Consider the following 25,236-nt stretch of genomic DNA (forward strand, 5'->3'; position numbering starts at 1 on the left):
TAAGAGGTTAGCGTGAATGCGACTGAGACCTGACATTACTGGCTTGATATCATATTCCAGATGCAACCTAGCTAGATAAGCTTCACACTGCTGTATGAGTAGCTACAATCAAATGTATCAAGCCTTGATATCATATTCCAGATCCAACCTAGCTAGCTAGATGTTAAGAGGTAGGAATATACCGAAATGCTAGACTTGATCGTGGACTTAATGTTAATCAAAAACGGCCACACTCATAACGTTAAGGTGTGTTTGACCTAGCTAGAAATATTAATGCCCTCACATTTCAGCGTGGTTACAGATAAACCTATTTAACGCTAGCTAGCTACAGTAGATTTTTGGAGGCGTTAATGTGAATGTCATGACCTAGCGAGCGTAGTATTATACTGTATATTATACATAATCCAGATGTAACCTAGCTATAGCTAGACGTTAAGAGGTTAGCGTGAATGCGACTGAGACCTGACATTACTGGCTTGATATCATATTCCAGATGCAACCTAGCTAGATAAGCTCCACACTGCTGTATGAGTAGCTACAATCAAATGTATCAAGCCTTGATATCATATTCCAACGTGAATTCAGCTGAGGGGTTCGCTCCAGAACGAGACTGTTGCGTTCAATATTTGTACACGTTACTGTGCAGTAGTTAGTGCAGGCTAGTTAATTGTTGGAAGTAAGGTTTTTGAATTCTGTATATTATACATAATCCAGATGTAACCTTGCTATAGCTAGACATTAAGAGGTTAGCGTGAATGCGACTGAGACCTGACATTACTGAAGTGAATACAAGTGACCTATATTTTTCAATCCTGTCTTTGAATAAAAGTTGTACATTGTGTTATACTTGAAAACCATGTCTTTGCTCCCTTATGTGTTCACAATTACAACAAATCTGTATGGTTTATCTGTTGGCATTAAACCGTGGTATTTCCTTGGGTGATATTCCATATTTGTCATTAAACCTAGCTGTTCACATAAATTTGCAATGATGATCGACCACGTGAGATATCACAAGTAGCCTACTTTTATTAAAAAACAAAATAAAATGCAAAGAGAGGTTTCCTTCTCTAACTATTGGTGCGTTCACAAAATATTTACACGAGATTTTTTTTATAAATAATCATCAATAACGTGGATAATGATGACATCTGCAGCTGCTGGACGAGAGACAGAAGAAACTACGAACGAAGATTGGAGCAGAGGACATGACTACAGAGAAACTTAACCGACCAGCACTCTGCTTCAATCAATGAATGCTTATAAATAAACCATACACATGAGAATTACCGTTAACGTTACAGCATTTAATAACATAAATATGGTGATATCTGGTGGTCTGAAATTACTCTCTAGCTACAGTAGGGTAACGCTCCTATTGTGTCTTATTATTGTAACGTTTGAATCTGCGTTTCATAGTTATAATAGCCTAATGTTACTGTAGCCTGGATGACGTTAGCTAATGCTACCCAGCCTTCCAGCGTTTATCTTCCATAATGCATTAAATCATAATCACAATGCTATGAAGACATTAGCTGATCACCACAGAGCTGCACAGACAAGTTTATCAGATAATTTCGCCGTAAAATGTGTCCAGGTGATCAGCTCTGAAGCCCCGGCTTGTATGGTCCGCTAAAATCCGATTTCGATATAGGTGTTATTTTGATCAACAGACCTAGCATCACATTATTCAGTTTAAGGATCCTTATGTGGAAACATTTTGAGAACCACTGTTTTGAAGTACTATTACTATAGCTGTTTTCATTCTCACATGACAATACAACAGAATAGAGTATCAAACAAAAACATTTTTATTCGGTTCCACCATGATTCCCACATTAACATTAACAGCTGTTTTCATTTCCTCAATGTAGTTGCATAGCCATATAGCTAGTAGCTAGCTCGGGAGCTATGCTTTAGAGAGGCCAAATGCTAACGGCTACCAGTGCTTAAGCCGCAGCAGCTGTTACACGTCATTGACAAAGACGCACTCTCTGATTGGCCGATCACGGCAGGACTGATGTTGGCAGTCACGCCGTCACTCATTGGCTGCGGGTCTGCGCGGGTCTTTCAATCGCCCCAGAAATCGATTTGAATGGCCCGGAGTCTAGACGCTAGTGACTGGGAACTGAGAGAGCAGGTCACGTGGGGGCTGGGTTTACCTAGGCTACAATTTCCATACAAAGCACCATTAGAAATGCATTCATGGTCAGGAAAGGGCACTTTTTATTTTATTTTTTTCATGTGTCTGAGCTGTTTGTTTTGTTCATGTGTTGTTGGAATGAAAATGAAAAATGTATTATAATAAAAAAAATAAAAAAATAAAAATAAAAAGGGCAGTTTTTACAGACTGAAAAAAAGGCAGGGGCTTAAGCCCCCTTTCATGTCTATGTGTGCACGTGCCTGCTCAAAGGCAAACTGACAACTACGAGAACAAATTAAAAAGGTTTGTTCAATTAAAGAAATTGCTGAGAAACAGTGGAACACATCTTGCAAAATAATAATACCTACCCATCCCTACACAGTTGTGTCATGTAGGTGGGAAGAGAGAATGCAAGCAGAGCCTCCGCCTTTTCACAACCTTTGACCCACATTCTGTGTGACAGTGGCTTGACCAATTTCACAGAATTTAATTTTTTAGAATAGAATAGACCAGGGTCATGCAGATACAGGTGGCCTCACATAGACCAGGGTCATGCAGATACAGGTGGCCTCACAACCTACTAACCCAGACAGGGCAACCTTAACGAGTTTCTGATATGTAGCAACTTGCAACTAAGCATGTTACCCATGCAATAGTGTCACAAGTGTGATGGTCAATGATAGCTAAAATAGATTTGTGTCGTCGTTGAAAATTATTAAGTTAGATTATAGTTTTGTTGTTGCTGATATTGTCTTTTTTTTAATCCAGATAGCGGAGGTGTTGTACCCAATGGCGGACTATGTTACCGTGGAGCTGACAAGGATTCAGTGCCTGGAGGCCCGGGAGGTCATCGTCAGAACGCTATCAGCACAGGGAGAATCCCAAGACTCCCCAGTCGCCGTCATTCCAAACAACCTGCTGGTGCCTCTACCCCCCCTCGCGCTGCCCCCGCCCCTACACCCCCACACAGGCCCCCTCCCTCACCTCGCCCACCCCAATCCCCAACTCCCCGCTCCGCCCCAGGCACATCCAGGACAGCCGCTTCCTCTCCATCCTCCACACCCTCAGCAGCCCCATCCCCGACTCCCCCACCCAGGAGGACCGCCCCAGCCGCAGCTGCCCCAGCTCCGGCCCCCGCACCCGCAGCCCCCCCAGCCCTTACATCTGCAGCCTCATCCGCAGCACCCAGGCCCCAGGCCGCAGCACCGACTGCCCCTGCTGCCCCACCCACAACCCCACCCCCACCCCCACCCCATACCTCTGAGACCAGTAAGTGCCAGAGACCTGGATGCCAAAGAGCAGGCGGCCCCCCACCACGGGGGAGCCATTCCACCTGGCCAGCCTGGCTGGGACCCGAACCGCTCTCCGTCCACGCAGCCCCCAGTGGCCATGCCAGGCCTCCACACCCTGGAGGCCCCTCCCTCGGCCAACCCCCGCTCCCCCTCGCCCCAGAGGATCCTCCCGCAGCCCCGAGGTACACTCATCCCCGACACCGTGGCCAAGGCCATCGCCAGGGAGGCAGCACAGAGGGTGGCGGCAGAAAGTGTCAAGGTATGACAGCAATGGAGATGGCTAAATGCTAAATCCATTAGATGCTACAGCGCAGCATTCAGTAACTCTACATGTGAGATAAAAAAAAAAAAAAAAGGGCGAGGTTAGACTTGATCAATAATATGTCATAACCAAAGAATATCAAGGTGCAGTGCTTTGAAAAAGTTAAACAGCCTTTAATAAATGGGCTTAATGCCTACGCGTTTCAACTGTAAGTTGAAGACTGCCCTGAAGAAGACATTGATGTATGTACAGTATGTATTTTTTGGTTATGACGTATATTGATCAAGGGTTGACCTCGCCCCTTTTTTTTTTAAATGTCATGATGTCCTTGGACCCAAAGAGCACCTGTCTGTGATATCTTTCCCCCACTTTTCATCTTCCATGTTTGCAGGGGGACAGGAGGCAGGGCGTGTACGGAGAGCAGGGTCAGCCATTCCACCAGCATCACTCGGATGAGGAGGAGGAAGACGAGGAAGGCTACGCTCGTGGCCGTAGGAGAGGAGCCTCAGTTGACGAGTTCCTCAGAGGTTCTGAGCTGGGGAGGCCGGTAAGAACGACATGAAGAAGTGACGGACCGTTTGACCTTTCTCTGAGCTGCATCCCCGCAATGTCTTTTGTTTGCAATAATCCTCACTGTTCATTGGTTTACAAGAGACTCATACTTACTCATAGGATTTTAAGAACTGAGCACTGAGATACATCTAGGGCTGGGTATCGGTATCGGTACTCAATACCTTTATGGTATTGACCCAAATAACCCGGGTACCAAGTAGTATTGAAACATCTTGAGGCAAACAATACCTGCATTTGATCCTTTTTGTACACGGATCTACAAAAACGAAATGGCATGCTTTTGCTCGCAGCCAATAATGCAACGTGGGATTTGCCCACTACTGCCCCCTGTGGTGAAGTCGAGCGCTGCGTGTGTTCAAAAGTATGGCCAAAAAAAAAAAGTCAAAAGTATGGCCAAAAAAAAGAAGAAGTATCAAATGAAGTCCTCTATTGGTAGCGGTATCACTTTAAGGGTAGGTGGTATTGTGATTTTTTTCAACAATACCCAGCCCTAGATACACACGCCATTTTAGAATCTATGTTAAGACGTAGTAACCTGTTTTGGGTGTCCATGTGTGCTTGTGTGTATGTGTGCATGCGCATATGTACCTATATGTTTGGTGTGTGTGTGTGGTGCATGTATGTATGTACAATTGCATGTGTGTGTATGTGTGTATGTGTGTGTGCGTGTGTATGTGTGTCTGTGTGTATATGTGTGCGCGCGCGCGTGTGTATCTGTGTGTGTGTGTGTGTGTGCAAACAGCCTCACTATAGTCACAGTGAGGAGTATCACAGTGAGAGCAGCAGGGGCTCTGACCTGTCTGACATCATGGAGGAGGATGAGGAGGAGCTGTACTCGGAGATGCAGCTGGAAGAGGGGCGGCGACGCAACTCACACAACACACTGAAGGTGCGCTTCTCAGCCCTTACTCCTTATTGGCTGTCAGGTTCACATCAGCCAATAGCCAGCCAGATAATACAGTGTGAACTAACACAGGAACACACACTTTACTTTACGTGGCTATTCTATCGTTTTGTGGTTGTGTGTTACTGTTATTGTCCAGTTATGTTAGATCATTTGGACTCTGTAAAAAAAACAAAAAAACACAAGGTAGTCAAAAAGTTGATGATGATGATGAAGATTATTATCATTAGTAGTAGTAGTAGTGGTAGTAGTACAACAGTAGTGTTGTTGTTATTACCGTAAGTGTAATAAAGTTTCTAAATCTGTGGCAAAGTAGAAGCCACAATGAACAATGCCTCCACAAAGTCTTAAATTGCAGATTTTGCGATTTCTTTTAAATTCAAATATGCTCTCAATATTTGCTTACAGTTTAATTGGAATCCTACAATCTTTCCTGTGTGCGTGCGTGTGTTTGTGAGTGTGTGTGTGTGTGTGTGTGTGTGTTTGTTTGTTTGTGCGTTTCAGTGTGTGTGTGTGTGTATCTGTCTGTATGTGTGTCTGCATGAGCGCTGCATGAGTTTGTGCACATACAGTATGTACATTTACGTGTCGGTGTGCAATACATGAATGTGTGTGTATTCTTTTGTGTTTGTGTGTGTGTGTGTGTGCGTGTGCGCGTGTGTGTTTCAGACAAATACCCCTGGTGGTGGTCGCCGTGACCGGGATTCAGGAAGAAGAATTCCCCGTGGTGGTCCCCAACCCCAGAGACGACCTCTTATGGTCCCTTCCATTGGTCAGTATGGATGGGCACACGACTAGGGAGAGAGAGAGAGAGAGAGAGGCAGGGCAAATTCCAGATGAGATGAGATGAGATGAGATGAACTTTATTGTCCCCGAGGGGAAATTTGTCTTGGGCAAATAGTGCCGTACAACAGCCACATATCACAGTATAGAGGTTTTGACACTATACATACAACAGACAGGGAAAAACACATCGAGCATACAGTGTGGTCCCTTGCCAACATGCGCTTTCCACTGGGAAATTGTGCCAGCGGTGTAATATAAAAATAAAGACAGCAAACACTGGTTAGTTCAATTTGGTTCAACACTTCATCCTAATGACTTCTAAGCATATTGCACAGTCATTGTGGGTTTATTGCACAACCCTCATTGCAATTTCCCATATGATAAAGTAAAAGAATTGAAGATAAAATAAATACAATTTTTGGAGGTACAAACCTCACCTCAAGAGCAATGGGGCACTCAACTAAATAAAACCAGAACTCAGTATAAGACAGTACAATAGAGAGTTCTGCTTTGTTTAAAAAAGAATTCAGCTCTACTAATACTAGGACAAGCAATCCAGATTAGTAGAGAGTTCTGCTTTGTTTTAAAAGAATTCAGCTCTACTAATACTAAGACAGGCAAGATTAGCCTCTATTTGTAGAGAGTTCTTAATAAGGAGTAAGAATTAAAAAAAAGCTAAGAGAATAAAATAAAATAAAAATAGTAAAATAAATAAAATAAAATAAAATAATAAAATATAAAAAAAGTGAGAAGAAATTCGACCTGCATATGACCTGGTGTGTGTTGTGTTGATGTTGTGTGTTTATAGATACTGTTGATGTTCTCTGTGCCTTAGCGTTCTGTTCTGTGTTGCTTTGTTCAAACTTCCATGAGCTTCCCCGTGTCTCCAGATCACTTCTGTGTCTTTGAACCATGCTCTCATACACTTCACATTACCTGAAGATCACTTAGAGCTTGCCCACATTCAAGGGGAACTTCACAGAAAAAAACAATGTTGATTTATTTTTGCTTTCGGTTCGTTTACAGTTTTCGGATATGTGTGAGATCATGTGCTAAATAAATCAGCGTTGTTTTTCACGTTTATTTGGATAATAATAATAATAATAATAATTGATTGGATTTATATAGTGCCTTTCTAGACACTCAAAGTGCTTCACATATCAGGGGAGGGAACTCAACTCAACCACCACCGATGTGTAGCACCCACCTGGTAGCCCTAATTCCCATGTTTCAGAGGGATTTACCGGAGAATGTGTCTAGCTAAGTCTAACTAAGCACAATCAATAAACATTTTAGCAAATTTAGCAACTTAAAAAACATAGACATAACATAATAAAACAAGCATAGCAAAAGAAAAGAGAGAAAGAAAAGTCGGAGGAATACATTTGTCCCTCCACCACCAGGGGCAGTGCCCCGCCTTTATAAAGGGTGGCGGAGCGAGCTTGTGTCTTGATGAGCATTCAAGAAGGGTTGTCTCACTCTTATTATTCATAAACCTGGGTTTATATTCATAACCTTAAGTTTGATTTCTAATCATTCGTGATGCAACTCACTTATGGGATATGCCAGGCTCTTTACTGTAACTGTGCCAAGGTGTAATAGCCTCCACAACCCAATGTGACTTGGAGATGGACCTGCCCAAACAGGGGGTCTTGTCCAGGGCATGGACTGGGCCTGCAGCTCTGGACTGGGCCTCAACTCTGAGCCTGCAGCTCTGGACTGGGCCTCAACTCTGAGCCTGCAGCTCTGGATCTGGTCCCATAAGTGAGTTGCCTCACAAATGATTTGACATAAAACACAAGGCAGGCAAGGGTCATTTTTAGCAAGGCAATCAAACTAACCTAACTTGAACTATCAATCAAACAATCTAGCTAATCTACACCCTAAGCCCTCGTTCACATCATACGCCGAAGCCACGCTGTCACGCTGAAGCTACGCAGCGCTGAAGCTACGCAGCGCTGAAGCTACGCAGCGCTGAAGCTACGCAGCGCTGAAGCTACACAGCGCTGAAGCTACGCAGCGCTATGACAGTTTCATTTCGGCGTCCTTGTTAAGGCGTCCTTGTTGGTGTGATGAACCGAGGGTAACCCAGGTGTGGACAATTATTTTCCTTGGGGGAAGGGGGGGGGGGGCTGCAAAAAATATATTGTCATGCCATAACCTCTAATTTGATCACTAGATTAAATGATATAAAAAACATAATGTGCACTTAGTGTTCAGCATTTATCATATTGAAAATCACTCAAAACAGCCAGTTCTAATTAGATTTTTGATTTTTGCTTCATAAGTAAAATGGTGTGGTTTGTCTTAGACCTCCCAGACCAGGCAGAACCAGCATGAGGGCCGGTTCTGGCCCCCGTCTGGCCTCACCTAACAAGCTGACATTATGATAGACCGCTATGCACATTAGCACCAATGTACGCCACACAGAGACATAACACATGGACACTCATCCTGATGAACAATGCATGGATCATTTGAGTAATAATTTAGTAACAATTCCATAGTTGCTAATTGCTCCAGAGTTACTGCAGTAGGAAGCTTCCGATGGCAAGAGGAAGCTTTAGTTGTCGTTGTGGGGGTGGCACTGGGAATGGGTGAGCTTTGCGTTGTAACCCCCGTCGCCCTCTGATTGGTGTTTCCTGTAGAGATAACAACTGAGAGTAACAGTGAGGGAAACCTCTCGCCCATCACCGAGGATGTTTACTATGGCAGAGTAGCTCGGCACAGGACGTGCTCATCCCGCAGGCACACGGGCGCCAGGTCTCCCTATGGTACGTGCTGCTGCCTGCAGTCCCCCTCGCCACCACAGCACAGCAACAAATATGTCGCTGGCAACTGGGAGGAAGTAGCCGTGGACACCTGCGAGTGCCTTTTTCCTTTTTCTTCAATAATATTTATGATTATGCTTTACGGTTGCACAGCATGACTCACTGCACTGCACTGAAATGATGGACCCACTGGGGAGCCATACCTCCAAGATGGCCGTTCCCACAGTTGCGGATGATGAGATAACTGATTGATTGATTAATTGATTGATTGATTGATTGATTGACTGACTGCTCAGAGAATGCCTCCCTCACTGCACTGAACTCCAGATGCCTGCAAAACCCCTTCCCTTTGTGGTCCAACCACACCTACCAGCACCACTACACTTGTACTGGGGCCTTCATGCATGAATGGGGAAGAAGGTTCCGGGGGAGAGAATAGAGTAAAGAGTGACGGCACTGTCACTGCTTTTACAGTTTGAACTTTAGCTACTGTTGGCAATGCAGTTGCCCCTTACGTCTGAGTCCTAAAAACAGTCAATGGAATCATGCAAAGCTAGGCATGCACATGTGCAGCGTAAATCATTTTCCAAATGATCTTACATTCACATTGATCTTAGACATACTGTACACATATTTTACAATCATATTTTCAATGGACCTACTGTACAAAAAAACAAACAATAGCAACAAGTGATAGCTGATAGATCAAAGCCAACAACTGTAATTTAATGTAGCGTTATTATAACAAAATTGGATGATCAGGCCGGGTGGGCTTCCAGCCCAGTACAACACGCGCACAACAACCGGGCTTAAGAAAGTGGTGACTCACACCGCCCACCCGCTCGTCCAGCTAGCCAATCCTATTACAGATTGACCTTTCAAAATGCCCCCCCCCCCTTTCTTTTTCTCAATTGTTTTCATGTACTGCATTTTGGAGTTTTGTCTGGAAAGAAAAGTTGTTGTGTTCCTCTGAATCTAGAGTATTTGCTAGTTGTAACAGAGTTAACCCTAAAATGGAACTCCCATTAAGAGTGGGAGATCTGCCCAAAAAGCCAATCCAGCCAATCCAGATCCAATAATTCCAAACCTTCTCCTGGTGATTTATCTCCACCATAATTGACTTCTATCTCTCTCTACCTATCTGACAAACCTGTTCTGGCCAAGATGTATTTGTGCTTACTTGCCCACTCTGCAGTCCCACCAGAAGTAGGGACGGGGGTTGAGACCCGGTATCGATAGGTATCGATTGATAATTTCTCAAAACCTGGAAATCAATAAGGTCTGAGCTGAGGAACACTGGTATCAAGGTCCTACAATGCAATGCTATGTCTTGAGAGACACTGGTGCACAAACATACATCCATTAAAGTTTTTCTTATTTCAATTGAATTGCAATGCCAACTAAACAGAGTATTCTTAGATTGCATGCATGCACTATATTTAAAACGCCACCTGATGGAGCCATTTCTACCCCATGCAAACACTAACCTCCCAATCAACTCAATCAGTAACAGATGCATTGCTAGGCACTGATTTCAACATCACTCATTCCAAACAGTTGTTGTATGGCACAATGGATTCAAAACTCTTTAATGGGAATTCCCTTTGATGTTTAATTTTGGTACAACTGTCAAATACTCTTTATTCAGAGAAATACTAATTACCAGTATAAATTGTACCTTTATTCCATTTAATAAACAAAGTCAATTTCAATGGTAAATATCAATACTTTGTTGCTTTTTTTACTTCAAAATTGCAGTAATGTCACATTCCTAATGTAACGCTTCTGAAATATACCAACTGCGTCCTTCAGCTGCAAATCAAGTTAGATAAGCTAAATGTGGACAATAGAGCTATTTCCAACATGCCCTGGTCTGTTTCCACCTTGAACATCTTTTTTTAAAGCTTTAATAATGCACGTATCAACACATGTCAAGTCAAGTCAAGTTTATTTATATAGCCCTAATTCACAAGCATGTCTCAGAGGGCTTCACAGAAAATATGTCTAGCTAATTCTAGCTGACACAACAGTAGCAAGAATATACAGAATAAAGATAACATTTGAACAATTGATAGAGAAATATAGAAATTAAGGATAGAGCAGAGGAGAGAGCAGGAGAAGGGAGGAGAGCAGGGGGAATGTGAGAGAGTGATGGGGTGGGGAGGGAATGGGAAATGTTGGAGGGTATAGGAGGTGGGGAAGGAGCAAGAGGAGAGAGCAGGAGAGGGGAAGGGGGGGGAGTGTTTCATCCCTGCATGTGTAGTCTGGTAAATTCAACTTTTACAACACAAGCATAATAAAATATATTGCAGGAAGATCTTAATACGCCTATAAAAATACAACTTAGCTGACTGACCATATTGGTTTGCTTGTTGCACTAAGTGCTGCACATTTAGCTCAAAAGATACCTACAGTATTTGAGACAAAACATGCTGTGATGGTACAATTCAAGTCACTCTCCAAAAATAATACTGTCATTTTTAAAATACTAATACTGTAGTAATTAATTTAATTTCAAAAGTGTGATATAGTGATTGATTACCAAGAAAGAAATATAAAAATATTGGCTATTTGTGAATTTGATAAAAATCTTAACTTTTCGCCTTTTTATTAGCCTATGTGTGTAGAAATCTCGTGAAGTTTAGAGTAACTAACATCTTGTGTTACTGTATACAAGGGTGACCGATCACGAATGACACTTATTGAAGAATTCCACTGACTTAGTTACATTTTCATTTTGATATGAAGTGAAACTTGTGAATACATACAACTACATCTTCTTGAAATGAGAAACAATAGCTGTAGCTTTGATTGAAGTTTTTGGTAGCATGCATGTCAGTCTTGTGTGTTGCTCAATGTGCCATACTGTGTTTCACCTCCGTGTATCACATCTATGTAATACACCATGTTTGTCTTGCCTCTCATTTGTCACTGCTTCTAAATGCATATTGAAACATAAGTATGGTATGAATAATTATATATAAGTGTCATGTGCTGAATGATTAAAGGACAAAGTAAGAGATTGACCACAGATTGATGCCTGCATGCTGACAGACAAAAGTATGGTTGGATATCAAAATCCAATCCATCATGCGATACTGCATGATCAGATCCAAATGATATCGATATGTAAAAGGCAAAATCTTTCCTTTTCATTAATTTCATATTCCACAAAGACATGCCTAACATGCGCCACTATGTACACGTATGGGATTACATGGTAGAAGTGGTATATATTTGGCTTTTGTCATTAGTCTAAATGATTTACAATGTGTGAGGAGCAGATTAGACTCATACGGTCTCTGCTCCATTTTATATCGAATTGTGACCAAACGCCATGAACCCAGGCACATTGAACTTGACAGGAGACCGATTTTACATCTGAAAAAAATATCAAAATGCACTTGTTCAATCTTTAATAATTTGTTGACCTCTATTATGTAATCAAATGATACGTTTAAATTAACAATACATAGAAAAAAAAAACTTGAATGCAAAGATCAAATATACATGTAAACACAAAAAAAGGGTCTCCCACAATGTGCCTGTTCCTCCATGTTGGCTCACATGTATTGTCTGTGCTGTTCTGTGATGCAGGATGATAGGATGTTTTCTCTCCCTTACTGTATGTTCAAGATGGCTACAGGGATCGGGAACGTCGCTCCCCTCCGTACTATGATGAGTCCGAGCCGGAGGAATCCTTCCGGATCTTTGTGGCGCTCTTTGACTACGATCCTCTCTCCATGTCCCCCAACCCAGACGCAGCCGACGAGGAGCTGCCCTTCAAAGAGGGACAGATCATTAGGGTGGGTTGCTTCAAATGAGACATATAGGCCTTTTTATTTCTCACTGGGCCCTTTGGCCAAGCCATGCCGCGCTACATGTTCTTTCCCATGCACATTTTAACCAGGTGGCAAGCTCAGGCTTTGACAGAGGAAGCCGTGGAAGTGATACTGAAAGCTGTAGTTCCTCGAATGGCCACTTGAGGCTGGCTCCAATAGCAAGTCAATCCCCAATAGAGTTAGCCTGGTAAACCAGCCTGTCACGTGAACTCACATTTCATTTGGTTCTCCGTGTCTGTGTGTGTGTGTGTGCGTGCTGCAGGTGTGCCCTGTGCGTGGCTAATCAGCACAAGAATGAGAATTTATTGATAGCTATTGATAGATTTATTGATAGATTTATTGGATAGCCCATTGCATCTTATTTTGGAGAAGAGAAATGCAGTACTGTAACAGGTGGGAGTTGTAAGATAGCAGCAGATATGTAACTTCCTCCCTCCCTCGTTTTGCAGGTGTACGGTGATAAAGACACAGATGGCTTTTACAGAGGGGAGGTGAGGGGCAGGATGGGGCTGATCCCCTGTAACATGGTGTCAGAAATAAGGGCCGAGGACGAGGAGACCATGGACCAGCTCATCAAACAGGGCTTCCTCCCACTCAACACGCCCGTGGACAGAATAGGTAACGCACAACTTTGCTGATGCGATACATCTCATGTTCTGTCAGTTTGTGTTTTGAAACGGCTTCTCTTCCCTTCTCCCTTCCAGAGCAGAACAGACGAGGGCAACGTCGAGATCAGCCCTCCATGAGGATGGTGGCCCTGTATGACTACGACCCGAGGGAGAGCTCCCCCAACGTGGATGTGGAGGTACTGCACCACAGACTGTTTCAGACACGCTCCTATAGGCATGTGGAGGTACTGCACCACAGACTGTTTCAGACACGCTCCTATAGGCATGTGGAGGTACTGCACCACAGACTGTTTCAGACACGCTCCTATAGGCATGTGGAGGTACTGCACCACAGACTGTTTCAGACACGCTCCTATAGGCATGTGGAGGTACTGCACCACAGACTGTTTCAGACACGCTCCTATAGGCATGTGGAGGTACTGCACCACAGACTGTTTCAGACACGCTCCTATAGACTACATAGAGGTACTGCACCACAGACTGTTTCAGACACGCTCCTATAGACTACATAGAGGTACTGCACCACAGACTGTTTCAGACACGCTCCTATAGGCTACATAGAGGTACTGCACCACAGACTGTTTCAGACACGCTCCTATAGGCTACATAGAGGTACTGCACCACAGACTGTTTCAGACACGCTCCTATAGGCTACATATACAGTCTATGCTACATACACACAAGAGCTGGGAGACCCCAGGAAGTATTGGAGGATACTAAAAACAATCCAGTTTTTTTTTTTTACTTATGTTGATGATTGTTGGTCTTCTAGTGATCACTGACTTATTTGACTGACTTTATTTACCACACGTTGATCAAAGAGAATACCCGCAAATTGAATCTTCCTCTCAATTAACTTTCGCAATGTTTCAATTGGCTGTGGGTCTTTGTCAGACAACATGATATCTAATAAAGTCAGAAAATAAATGCTGGGAGCAAGATTAAACATGTACGTATTCCTTTTCTTTATTGAATTTTGTTTTTAACCTGCGTCTGAGAAAATCTGAGATTTTTTGCATCTCAGGTTCCCACACTCTCACAGTCACAATCATATAAGCACACCGACTGGCAAACTATTTTACAAGGGGTTGTTTTGACAGTCTGGGATATGTTCAGTCAGGACTGCTGAATCACTGCCGATCTTTCGGAAAAGACTAAAGACTCACCTTTTCAGGCTCCATCTGGGCCCTTCTTGATCTAACTTCTTTCTCTCTCTTTCTATAAAAAATAAATAAATCCTAAACTAAACTCGTACCACTGTTCCTTCAGGATTTGTAGTTGTCATAGACTGTGCTCCATAGTCGATTGCTCTATTGCTGACAAAAAGTGTGTTATTGTAAGTCGCTTTGGATAAAAGCGTCTGCCAAATGACGTAATGTAATGTAATGTAATATGTTTTGCCTCGCTGTAGAGATCACAACAATACAATCTGTTGAGTGAGTCCAACTTTAAGCAACTTGATAATAGACATACTTGATAAGCCCTTCTCTTCTACACTGACTGTACAGAACATATTACAGACGTTTTCCTGACTTGAAGCCCCATTTGCACAATCCACATTTGATTTGATCTGTATTGATCTTGAACAGATCAAACATATAAAATCACAGTAAAGACAAAATGTAACCATAAACAAATAAGTCAGACTTCATCAAAGAAAAAACAACGAGGGCAGAAGGAAGCAATGCTTATCTGGTCCTGCCCCTTCCTTACAATATCATCACATTTAAATTAAAAAATATTTTACAATATAAGAAAAAAGGGAAATCAAAATGGAAAGTTGTCTTTTACCTGGATTCACCTCAGCAGTGTACTTCACAAAAAGAGTAAGTCTCTATCTCTGTCCCCTGATAGGCTGAGCTGACCTTCTGTGCTGGTGACATCATGGCTGTGTTTGATCTCTGTCCCCTGATAGGCTGAGCTGACCTTCTGTGCTGGTGACATCATGGCTGTGTTTGATCTCTGTCCCCTGATAGGCTGAGCTGACCTTCTGTGCTGGTGACATCATGGCTGTGTTTGGAGATATCGATGAAGACGGGTTTTATTATGTGAGTGTCACCTGTCCACCATCTTAGCTTCTCTATTTACACACAATCAGCCTTACTGAGATGCACTGAGATAGATTATTGTCACACACACACACACACACACACACACACACACACACACACGCACGCACACACACACACTCACACTCACACTCACACTCACATCTTAATGCTTTGGCAATATTCTTGTAAACTTTCATGCCAATTAAGCCTATTGAATTGAGAAACATTTGATTATTTTCAAACCGATATACAATATCAATCTGTATTTGAAACCAAATTTTGGCAAAATATGTTTATAAAACGTAGCATTTTAGGCTTTGCTTTGCTCTGCTGCCTTTCCAATGTTAAACACAAATAAAACAACTTTAACAACTTTGGTTGTGTTTAGGCAAGTCAAATAACTTGGTTAAAGTCAAGCTGAACCCAAAAATGACTTTTCTTTTCTTTTAGTTCAAATACCTGGGTATGCAGTGCACCTATTTAATAATGTATGCAAACAAAATCACAACAATCTAATTTCTTTCGTTTTTCACACTTTTTCACATCAAAAGTTCATTTTTCAAGATTTCATTGATAACAGTAATGTACAGTTTGCTGACATCACCTAGTACTATCAAATTTCTACCCCATTTCAACAAATCATATCACGACATGCAGCTGTCAATCAAATCTTCATTTCTGGATAATTTTCTCTTCCAAATGAAGTAGAAAATGGCACCTAGTGCCGTCATCTGGCAGAATTCCTATCCCATAAACTACTAACTTGGCCAATTGTTAGAAACATGAACAAAAAACAAAAACTATAATCTCTAAGAATGCAAAGAAATGTAACTGGCTCGTTAAAACGTGCATTCCAGGGATATCGTATTTACAGCAGCGATAATGGCGCGCGCATCCGAGAGCTTGGTTGTCAGGGGTCACACTTCGGAGATTCCAGGCCGACGTGCTGCACTCTCCGCTCGGCAACACGAAGGCAGCTGGCTGCCTGCGGCTCGCTGACCTCCACTCAGCCACTAACCTCGCGTCACCAGGCTCTTCCCGAGGGGAGCGCCACAACACACTGAACCCCACTCGATTTGGAGGCGGAACACACCAGGATTGGCCAAAGCCCAATCGAGTCCCCAGAATTGTCAAATAAAATCATCGACATGATACTATGACCCGCCTCTCAACCTGTCATCTTAGACAAACTATGTTTTCAGTCTGAAACAGACTCATTATGCACGTGACGAACAGGTTCAGTTCGACTTTAAGGTTAGGATTATGGTTTGTGTTAGGCTTAAATAATGCCCTCGGCTGTGAAAGGCAACACAATACCCTTACTGGCCACCATGCTATTTCAATAGCATATGACGTGTATAACATTGATATTCATGTATCTAGAAACGTTATATGAAACATATTTTTAATTTAAAAAAAAAATCATATAATTCTACATATCCGTGGATTGCAGGAATGTACAATGACAACATTTTATTCTGGCGATGAGACTGTGTTTCCTCACCTCACTTCCTCTCCTCCCTCCATTATTCTTTCTTCTCCTCTCTTCTCTCCTCCTCTCTCCCCCTCTCTTCTCCTCTCCTCTCATCCCTCTCTTCAGGGCGAAATCAACGGCCACCGTGGTCTGGTCCCCTCCAACTTCCTGGAAGAAGTGCCTGATGACGTGGAGGTCTACCTGACGGACACTCCGTCCCACTACCCCCAGGAAGAGCCCGCCCACCGCCCCACCGCCAACAACAACTCCGCCCCCGCCGCCGTCACAGAGGGCAAACGGGTACATCATCACGGCCGCTCCTCTCAGCGCTAGGCCCTGTGTTCCATCCATCCCTCGTCCTCTCTCTCTCTCTCTTGATTTCCCCGTCGTCGTCTCTCGCTTCCTCTTCCTGCCGTCTCTGTGCTGTTCAGTGTGCGTGTTTGTCCATGTGGTGACAGTGGTGACAGTGGTGACTCTTTACAAACTAACAACCCCCCCCCCCCCCCTCATCGGGGGAAAACCCTCCAGTCAAACACCTTTCTGAGTCTCAGAGAAAGGAAGAAGCAAAGCCTGATCTGGACAGAGAGAGAATAGAGCTTGGGGGCGGGGCTCTGTGAGAATAGACCTTGGGGGCGGGGCTCTGCTGGGGGCGGGGCTCTGTGGGTGATTTATGCATGCAGCATTGGCAAAGGAGGGTGAAGATTTGAAAAAGGCTCAACTCATTCCTTACTAGGGCTGGGTATCGCTACTCTATATACCTTTAAGGTATCGACCAAATTAACCCAGTACCAAGTCGTATCGAAACGTCTCCAGTCAAACGATACCTGCATTCGATCCTTTTTTGTACACGGATCTAGAAAAACAAACCAAAAACAATTGACATGACATCATTACATGATGTCATTTAGCAGACGCTTTTGTCCAAAGCAACTTACAGTGGTACATTTTGTCAATGGTAGTGAAAGTATTTGTATGCTTTTGCTCACAGCCAATCAGCGCAAGCGTTCTTCGCCTACCGCAGCAGCTACAACCCATACAGTCTGTGGTGGTGAAGTCAAGCGGTATAGAGAGGCAAAGTGACCGCCTACTTCCTGCTTCAGCACTGTACCAGAGATTTTCATCCGCCATTTATTTTCCCATACACATTTTGTAAAATTCGTATAAAAATAGTTTTACTGGTTCAAACCAAACGGTACAGATATATTTAGAAACAGGAGAGATCGCATAACATTTCACTGGGACCAAAACGTAAAAAAATGTGGGTTTAAAGAAAATATTTTTTCTATGTTTTTTTGGTTTCTTGGTCAGAGTGAAATATTCTATGGTTTCTCCCGATTATAGCGTTAGCTGAACCGTTTGGTTCGAGGAAGTAAAACTATTTTATAAGCATTTTATGAAATTTCTATGGGAAAATAAATGGCGGATGAAAATCTCTGGTACAGTGCTGAAGCAGGAAGTGACGTTCCACTTTGCCTCTCTATAAAGCGGTAAAAAAAGATATCGAAGGAAGTATTCCATTGGTATCCGTATCATTTTCAGGGTACTGGTAATTGCTAGTGGTATCGTATTTTTTTTTAAGATACCCAGCCCTATTCCTTACAGATAATTTGGTACTTCTTTGCACTAAAATACTAAATCAAATTCTGGTGATTGTGTATAATACGTGCTTTATTAGCACATACTACCAATTGTTTCCCCCATGACACCGAAAGAAAATATTTGCCTAAGAAAAAAAACACAACTTTAAAAGGTGAATAAGATAGAAAAGCATGTCTTTTTCAAAAGTAAACTTGATACCTTTTTTAATAATAACTTTCTTGGCTCAACTGCTGTATTTCCTTAACGAGGCTTTGTTTCTTTTTGTATACTGCACACACATCAAACAATCTATTTTTCAGGCCTGTTGACAGCGGATACAGATGATACCATGTTTGATGTGAGGTAGTACGAGAGAACTAACCGCTACACTGAGACGTCCATACTGTATTGTTACAAAGGAAAAATAAAAGAAGAAATTGGATATAAAAAAATATATTTTTTGCGCTGTGTCCATGTGTGTTGGTGGTGGTGTTGTCGTTGATGTTGTTTTTATTTTCAGTTTTCATAGTGGTGTGGGTTTTAACTTTTTACTGACGATGATGATGCTGCCACATCTGATTTGTTCCCCCCCCCCCTCCTCACCTGCTTGGCAAAACAAAACAAACAATCAATCAAACAAACAAATAGAAGAATATTGTTCATTTCACACCATAAATGGCTCTGTCTGCCTTGTGCAGTAAGTCAGCAACTTGAGATACCAAACTGAATGTTCTAATGCACACAGCTTTGTGGTCACATCCATGAGATTGAAATGCCAGTAAACATTAATGGAACATTGTGTTTTTGTAGCAAAATTACCACAGATTTATTTTAGTTTGAGAATTACCAAAACATTTAGACCTGTTACAAATATTTCTAATCTTTTCCTGGCAAATTCTGTCATCATCATTCTGTTTGAATAGCATCCATTTGGCACCCACAAGCTTTACAGTTTTTACATAACATTAACAATTTGGACTTCGATCTAAGCAATTTAAAATGAGCCCTAATTTCCAATTAGCCCTTAAATTGTAAAATGGCATGATATCAAAGACTCAAATAGAGTGATACTGAAGGTGTACATATATATATATATTTATTTAGCTAATGCATTAGATGAGACGCCTGGTATCTACAGTTGTGTCCCTTGGTGTTGTTGTATATGATTGTATTACAGTATGTTCCCTCGTGACCTACTGGTGGTGGACCTCTCTGTCTCTGTGGTGTGTGCTAATGTCATCATTTGATGGCTTTTTCCTAAGTGTTTCTTCTGTGTGTGTGTGTGTGTGTGTGTGTGTGTGTGTGTGTGTGCAAGGGGGGGGGGGGGGGGAGAGAAAACGCATACCTCTTGTGACGCCTTTCCAGGAACTTTCTCCAGACTCATTATTGTATAAGTGTTTCAACGCGATAAGTAAAACATAGTTTGTAAATCCACCGATGATGATCAACCATACGCATAAAAAGTGAAGATTTTGCTGTAGTTTATGGTTGATTTTCAATTCATAAATAGATCTACAAATGAGTTTGGATGTGGCCGTTCCAATGAGTCAAATGGGCAAGAATGTTTTCAAAATGAAGCAACAACAACACACTTTTGTTCTGCTTCTTCCAACATGAGTTGAACACAAAGTGAACAAGGAAGGATTCATGTATCAAATGGACTATTATCATTGAAATGTTGTGATAATTGTTCAGTTGCAGGCAGCTTTTGTATGTTGAAAAGACGTGTTTTAAACGCTTTTTCAGTTCAGCTGTTGGCCCGGTGTATTTTTCAAAACAATCAATCGTCATGGTAGAAAAAACTAGGAAAATAAGGCCCATGTTGAAAATAGCTGGAAGTGTCCTTTAATAATTCATATTAGCAATTTAACCTAGAAAATACAATGTTTTAGAGTCTATAATGCAGCCTAAGAGCAATTACGCTTATTGCATAAGTAAATTCAAACAATCATGCACAATCGATAAGACGTCATTGCATTCGTCCATATTTGTGCTCATCATTGATGTGTGTCTAAGGCCACGTTCACATTACAGACAAATCCGATTTGCTGCTAAAGTCGTTAATCATCATTATCTTGATTGGTCTTCCAAATCTGATTTGGGCAAGTGTTCAAGTCGGATCTGTGTGTGCATACCTCCATATGTAGTTTGGGACAAGTGACACAAATCAGACTTTGAGCATCCAGACTCATAAAACCAATCTGGATAGAATCATTAATAGGTCGTTAAAGTTCACAAATCAGATTTGGCCTCCTAGTCTGAACATGGCCTAAGTATAAATGGCCACTTCAGATGTGTGAGAATTGGATAAAATGATAGTGTCAGGGCTACAGTACTTGGAGCTTTTTGTAGGTCATACACACAAATATTCTCAGATTTGGGTTAAAATGTTGTCAAATGGGGGTCTGTGGCTTTAATATGGACTAAATTAGGGGTCCTTCCTTGATATGAAAAAGATGAAAATCACTGCTTTATAATACCCCCCCCCCCCCCCCATGCCTCCACACCTGGCTTCTCTCCTCAGGTGACCACAGAAACCACTGACACCGTCGACAACGATGCCGTGGCCGTCCGAGCGCCGTCCCCCCTCATGCGGCCCCTCCTCCTCCCGGGTACCATGAGGCCCCTCAGCCCTACGAGGGGCCCCCAGGTCCCGCTGGACCCGCGCGATCCCCAAGACCTGGCAGCCAAGAAGAAGAAAGGTCTACTGTCCAAGGGGAAGAAGCTGCTGAAGAGACTCTCCCCAATAAATAAATAAACAAACACAAAACACAACATGTACAATACCTGCACATGCTGGCCTGTGTATCTCGCATACATGCAATCAACTCTGATCCAACAGAGAGATGGGCAGAGAGGATGTGAGCTTTGTCTCCTGGACCGCGTCAGGCCATTTGAATATAATCAGTGATACAATTAGTCATGTTCAGTGATGATTCTATGAATACAAATCGACTTAATTATGTACAGTGCAGCGTGCCAAAATCAAGAGAGAGAGGTCAACTCACACAAATACAATTAACTGTGATGTATTTTAAATCAAGGGATGATAGAAAGAAAACTAGGATTTTCATGACACGTATTTTACTATTTTCTTTATCATTTAGTTGAATAAACTTTATTGGTGCATTTATTTCAAAAGCAGGGTAGCCATGGAAAACACATTTGGACATTAGAGTTTTCAATAGACTTTTACTCAGAGAAAAAAAAACATTCGCATTGAGGAGTATCGATGTCGAAAATCTGAAATAGACTACACTGTTATTGAGGCATTCTGTTAAGTAATGCTGGCTGCTAACACGAAGGCTTTATTCAGTGCAATATCACAGAGAGGTGGTAGCATACGACGGGCGTTTAAACCACTAGAGGGAGGTAGAGAAGCATTTTGTGTCTTTTTACCTGTGGTTCAATAGAGAGCGGTTGGCGGGATGAAAAACATTCAAACAGAATCGCAGATTGGGCAACAGGGCATTAAAGTAAATCGAACATGACGTCGCTGTCCGGCGGGAAAACCCCATATCTCCAAAAATGCTATTATTCACAAGGAAGACAAAACATCATTTGTACATAGTGTAATATTAATAACGTTAATAACCAGTAATATAAAATATTTTACTGGGCCAAAGTACCTGAAACTTTCACAGGATATGTTGGGGTACCCACTAAATCCATTGATGAGAAAAGGCAGCATTTGGAGATATGAGGTTACCGCTGGACAGCGAGCAACATCAGGCAAGCTTAGCCGTCTCAGTGGCCTTTATATGAAAACAATAATATGAGCCTGACATTCCTCATTTTTCTACATGACAAGATTGATTCACACCGGTTTTGATTTGATTTTCGCTTGACAATCGCTTGTGTGTTGTCATCTTCTGAAGAGGAAAATAATAACAGAAATGTTTATTGTCCCAGCTGTCAAAACTGTCATGAAACGCCTAGTTCAAGACAACATTTTGTGTCTGTCTTCCTATTGCACAAAGGTGGCTGTTTTGTCTGATGATGATTGGTAAAAACATGTTTTGTGTGCCTGTGAGAGAGAGTGTGTGTGTGTGTGTGTGTGTGTGTGTGTGTGTGTGTGTGTGTGTGTGTGTGTGTGTGTGTGTGTGTGTGTGTGTGTGTGTGTGTGTGTGTGTGTGTGTGTGTGTGTGTGTGTGTGAGAGTGTGTGTGTGAGAGTGTGTGTGTGTGAGTGAGAGAGAGTGTGTGTGTGTGTGATGCATTCATGTTTGTACAACTTGTTTTGCTCAAAAAGAGGCCATGTAGTTATTGGTCTAGTGATCTAGTGATGTGCTGCTACCTCCATTGCCTGTGTGTTTAGTTGTGTTGTCTCATGTTGATATCGAGGCCATATTGAAACCTCTGTCCTCTGGTTTGGTCACATGATCCACCTGAGGTCTCATCATTGTAAAAGAAATACTAACTTTTACCCGAGTACATTTTCCGCATCTAGCTGCTTTTTACGTACACATACGCTCAACATGACTTGTCACGTATAATAAGGACTATACCATAAACACAAATCATCGCTGTCCAGCGAAAACGTTTTATCTAAAAAAAGAAAAAGAAAAAAATCACAAGGAAGAAAAAATATCTCCCATTTTAACATAGTTTAATAGTAATAACACTATTAATAACCATGTTATAACATCTTTCGCTGGTCCAAAGTACCTGAAACTTTCACAGGTTATTTTTGAGTACCTATACTAAATTCATTTACGGAAAGAAATGAAAGAAAATGGACGAATTTGGAGATAAGAGGTCTGCGCCAGACAGCGATGAAATGTAACATGTCGCACACGTTCTAATACAGTTAAAAGGGAATCTGGCACAGAGCAGATTTTACATGACTATTCCTATGATCTTGAACAATTTAACAATTAATTCCAGAGAATGTTTATTGATTACATTATACCGGTAGATTCGTCTTGTATGGGGGGAGATCTTTGCCACCAGAGAACTGGATTTCAGTTTTGAATGGGTGGTGACGTTGAATGCTGGCATTTCAATATGACTTTTTAAAAATGACACTTCTTTACTTTTTCAATATTCATTTTCAGTTTATTTGAAAAAAACAATACAACAAAAACAACACAATCACTGTTATATGTAGCACACATTATTTAAACTCTACTCAGCCTTTGAAAGCCTAAATCAAAGTGAGCTCTTGAAAAGCTTTCAGATTGTGGCACATCTGGGTACTTAGGTAAGGCAGTATTACAGATCAAATCAGATCAAATTCTTCATGTGATGCCAACAGGTTAAACACACACACACACCTGGAATCCATTTCTACCTTCTACCAGTGTACTAGTGTTTAATTGAAAAGTGCTTTTCAATTAAATTGAAACTGAATTTCAAACAAGTAAATAAAAGTTTAATTTTTCAAAATTCAGACTCAATTGTCAACCGTCAAATTGAATTAATTCACTAATAATTCAGAACACATCATTCAAATTCAGTTTTTTTGGCACACGTCTCTCCCCGTAGTCTTGTCTCTCTCTTTTCTTGGCTTTGGAGGAGACAGTTGCCGTGTTAACTGTACTATGTTATAGGAATTTTGTGCCAAGGTGGACGTTGACTTTAAAAGCAGATACCAACTTGACCCTATAGGAGGAGGGATCTGCGCACTGTAAGCCTACTGCCTACCTACACTTTCTGCTGTGGTTGTGACTCAAAGAAGTGCTAAGGACTCAGCCATACTGTACTAACTGGGGTGAGAGAGTGTGTACTGATAATACTGTAAAAAAAAAACTTATATTTCCTTTGATTGGTTTTAAAAACTCAATTTTAACCTATTCCTAATGTCCAGTTGTCTCTTATATATAGTGGAGTTTTTGAAAGATGAGACTTGAGATGAGAGATGAGAGTTAAGTGTTTATCTCTGACATAAAAGAAATAGCTTTGCTCCTCAGACTGTTTCCTACTTATTCATTGATACACTGAAATGCAATGATACAGAGAGGGTTTGCCAAAATGGAATGTATGACAGCTTCAGCTGGAAATAGGTTTACATTCTATTCTTTTGTTCCAAAGCTGTTTATGCATATAGGTCCTGCATCAATTTGTTACAAAGTTTAAATAATATGGTGTTACACAGTCCCAATACCAAATCATTCAATTGTGAATGGGTGTAGTGTCTCTTAACGCTGTAGCTCTTTTGTACTTTGATCCATTTGTAGGTCATTTATAAATGTTTCTACTTGATTTTAAAACAGTTTTTTTTTAGTGATCTGAGATTTCCTCTCACTGTAAAAGAGTGTAAGCATTCTCCATAGTGTCCTTCAGTCCATTCTCACTCCCAACTCGTCTCAGAGTCCCGCTTCGTCAAGCGCCTTTGGCGACCTCCGTAAACACTCCGCGGAGCCTAGAGCGTTTTATGGAACGCAGCACGGGCGGATCGTTAAAATGCACTCTGCACCTGTGGGTTCAGGCAAAGGTCAAGCACGCGCTCGGGCCCGCCGTCCAGCCCGCCGTTAGGGAGGTCGCCAAAGGCCTGTGAGACGAGTTCAGAGTGAGAACGTGTTGCGTCCTTTGAAATCAGATGTATCAGTCCACCGTATGTGCTTGCTCTGTGAATCAAAGATTAAAAAAAAAAAGACGAGAAATCATTGGACAATATTTATGGTGATTAATTCTGTGTGGGTGTGCATGTGCAAAAAAAATAATAGAAGTTTTATAACCAAATTAAATTTGATATTTTTTAGAAAATCGCTGTTTGCATTCATTTTTGCATTCATTTTTTTGTGTATGTTATGACTTGTACTTTTCATTGTAAGGAGTGGATTGCATTCAGACCTGTAGTATCAAACACATCAGGAGATCTTAAACCTTTTAGAGCCTAAGACCAAAATGAGAAAGATAGTGTCTCATTCTTACTCATTAAGTGATAATATAGCACTCTGGTCGTCTGGGGACCTGTCATATACATATTTG

At 41.8% G+C, this 25,236-nt stretch overlaps 1 protein-coding gene across 1 annotated transcript in view; it reads left to right on the forward strand.

Moving 5' to 3' along the window:
- rimbp2a (RIMS binding protein 2a) overlaps window positions 1-21,063 on the forward strand; it is a gene marked incomplete at both ends in the record, with an annotated part of 119,275 nt that extends 98,212 nt beyond the window's left edge. Inside the window, 11 exons of the mRNA XM_083657321.1 lie at window positions 2,912-3,694; window positions 4,089-4,244; window positions 5,013-5,159; window positions 5,844-5,946; window positions 8,609-8,734; window positions 12,368-12,537; window positions 13,023-13,191; window positions 13,278-13,378; window positions 15,179-15,250; window positions 16,854-17,027; window positions 20,830-21,063. Coding sequence (XP_083513447.1) covers window positions 2,912-3,694; window positions 4,089-4,244; window positions 5,013-5,159; window positions 5,844-5,946; window positions 8,609-8,734; window positions 12,368-12,537; window positions 13,023-13,191; window positions 13,278-13,378; window positions 15,179-15,250; window positions 16,854-17,027; window positions 20,830-21,063 — 2,235 coding nt within the window. The remainder of the gene's footprint in view (window positions 1-2,911; window positions 3,695-4,088; window positions 4,245-5,012; window positions 5,160-5,843; window positions 5,947-8,608; window positions 8,735-12,367; window positions 12,538-13,022; window positions 13,192-13,277; window positions 13,379-15,178; window positions 15,251-16,853; window positions 17,028-20,829) is intronic.
- Between the last annotated feature and the right edge of the window lie 4,173 nt (window positions 21,064-25,236).

This window comes from Poromitra crassiceps (genome assembly GCF_964638095.1).
Source record: "Poromitra crassiceps genome assembly, chromosome: 21".
Classification (NCBI taxonomy): domain Eukaryota; kingdom Metazoa; phylum Chordata; class Actinopteri; order Beryciformes; family Melamphaidae; genus Poromitra; species Poromitra crassiceps.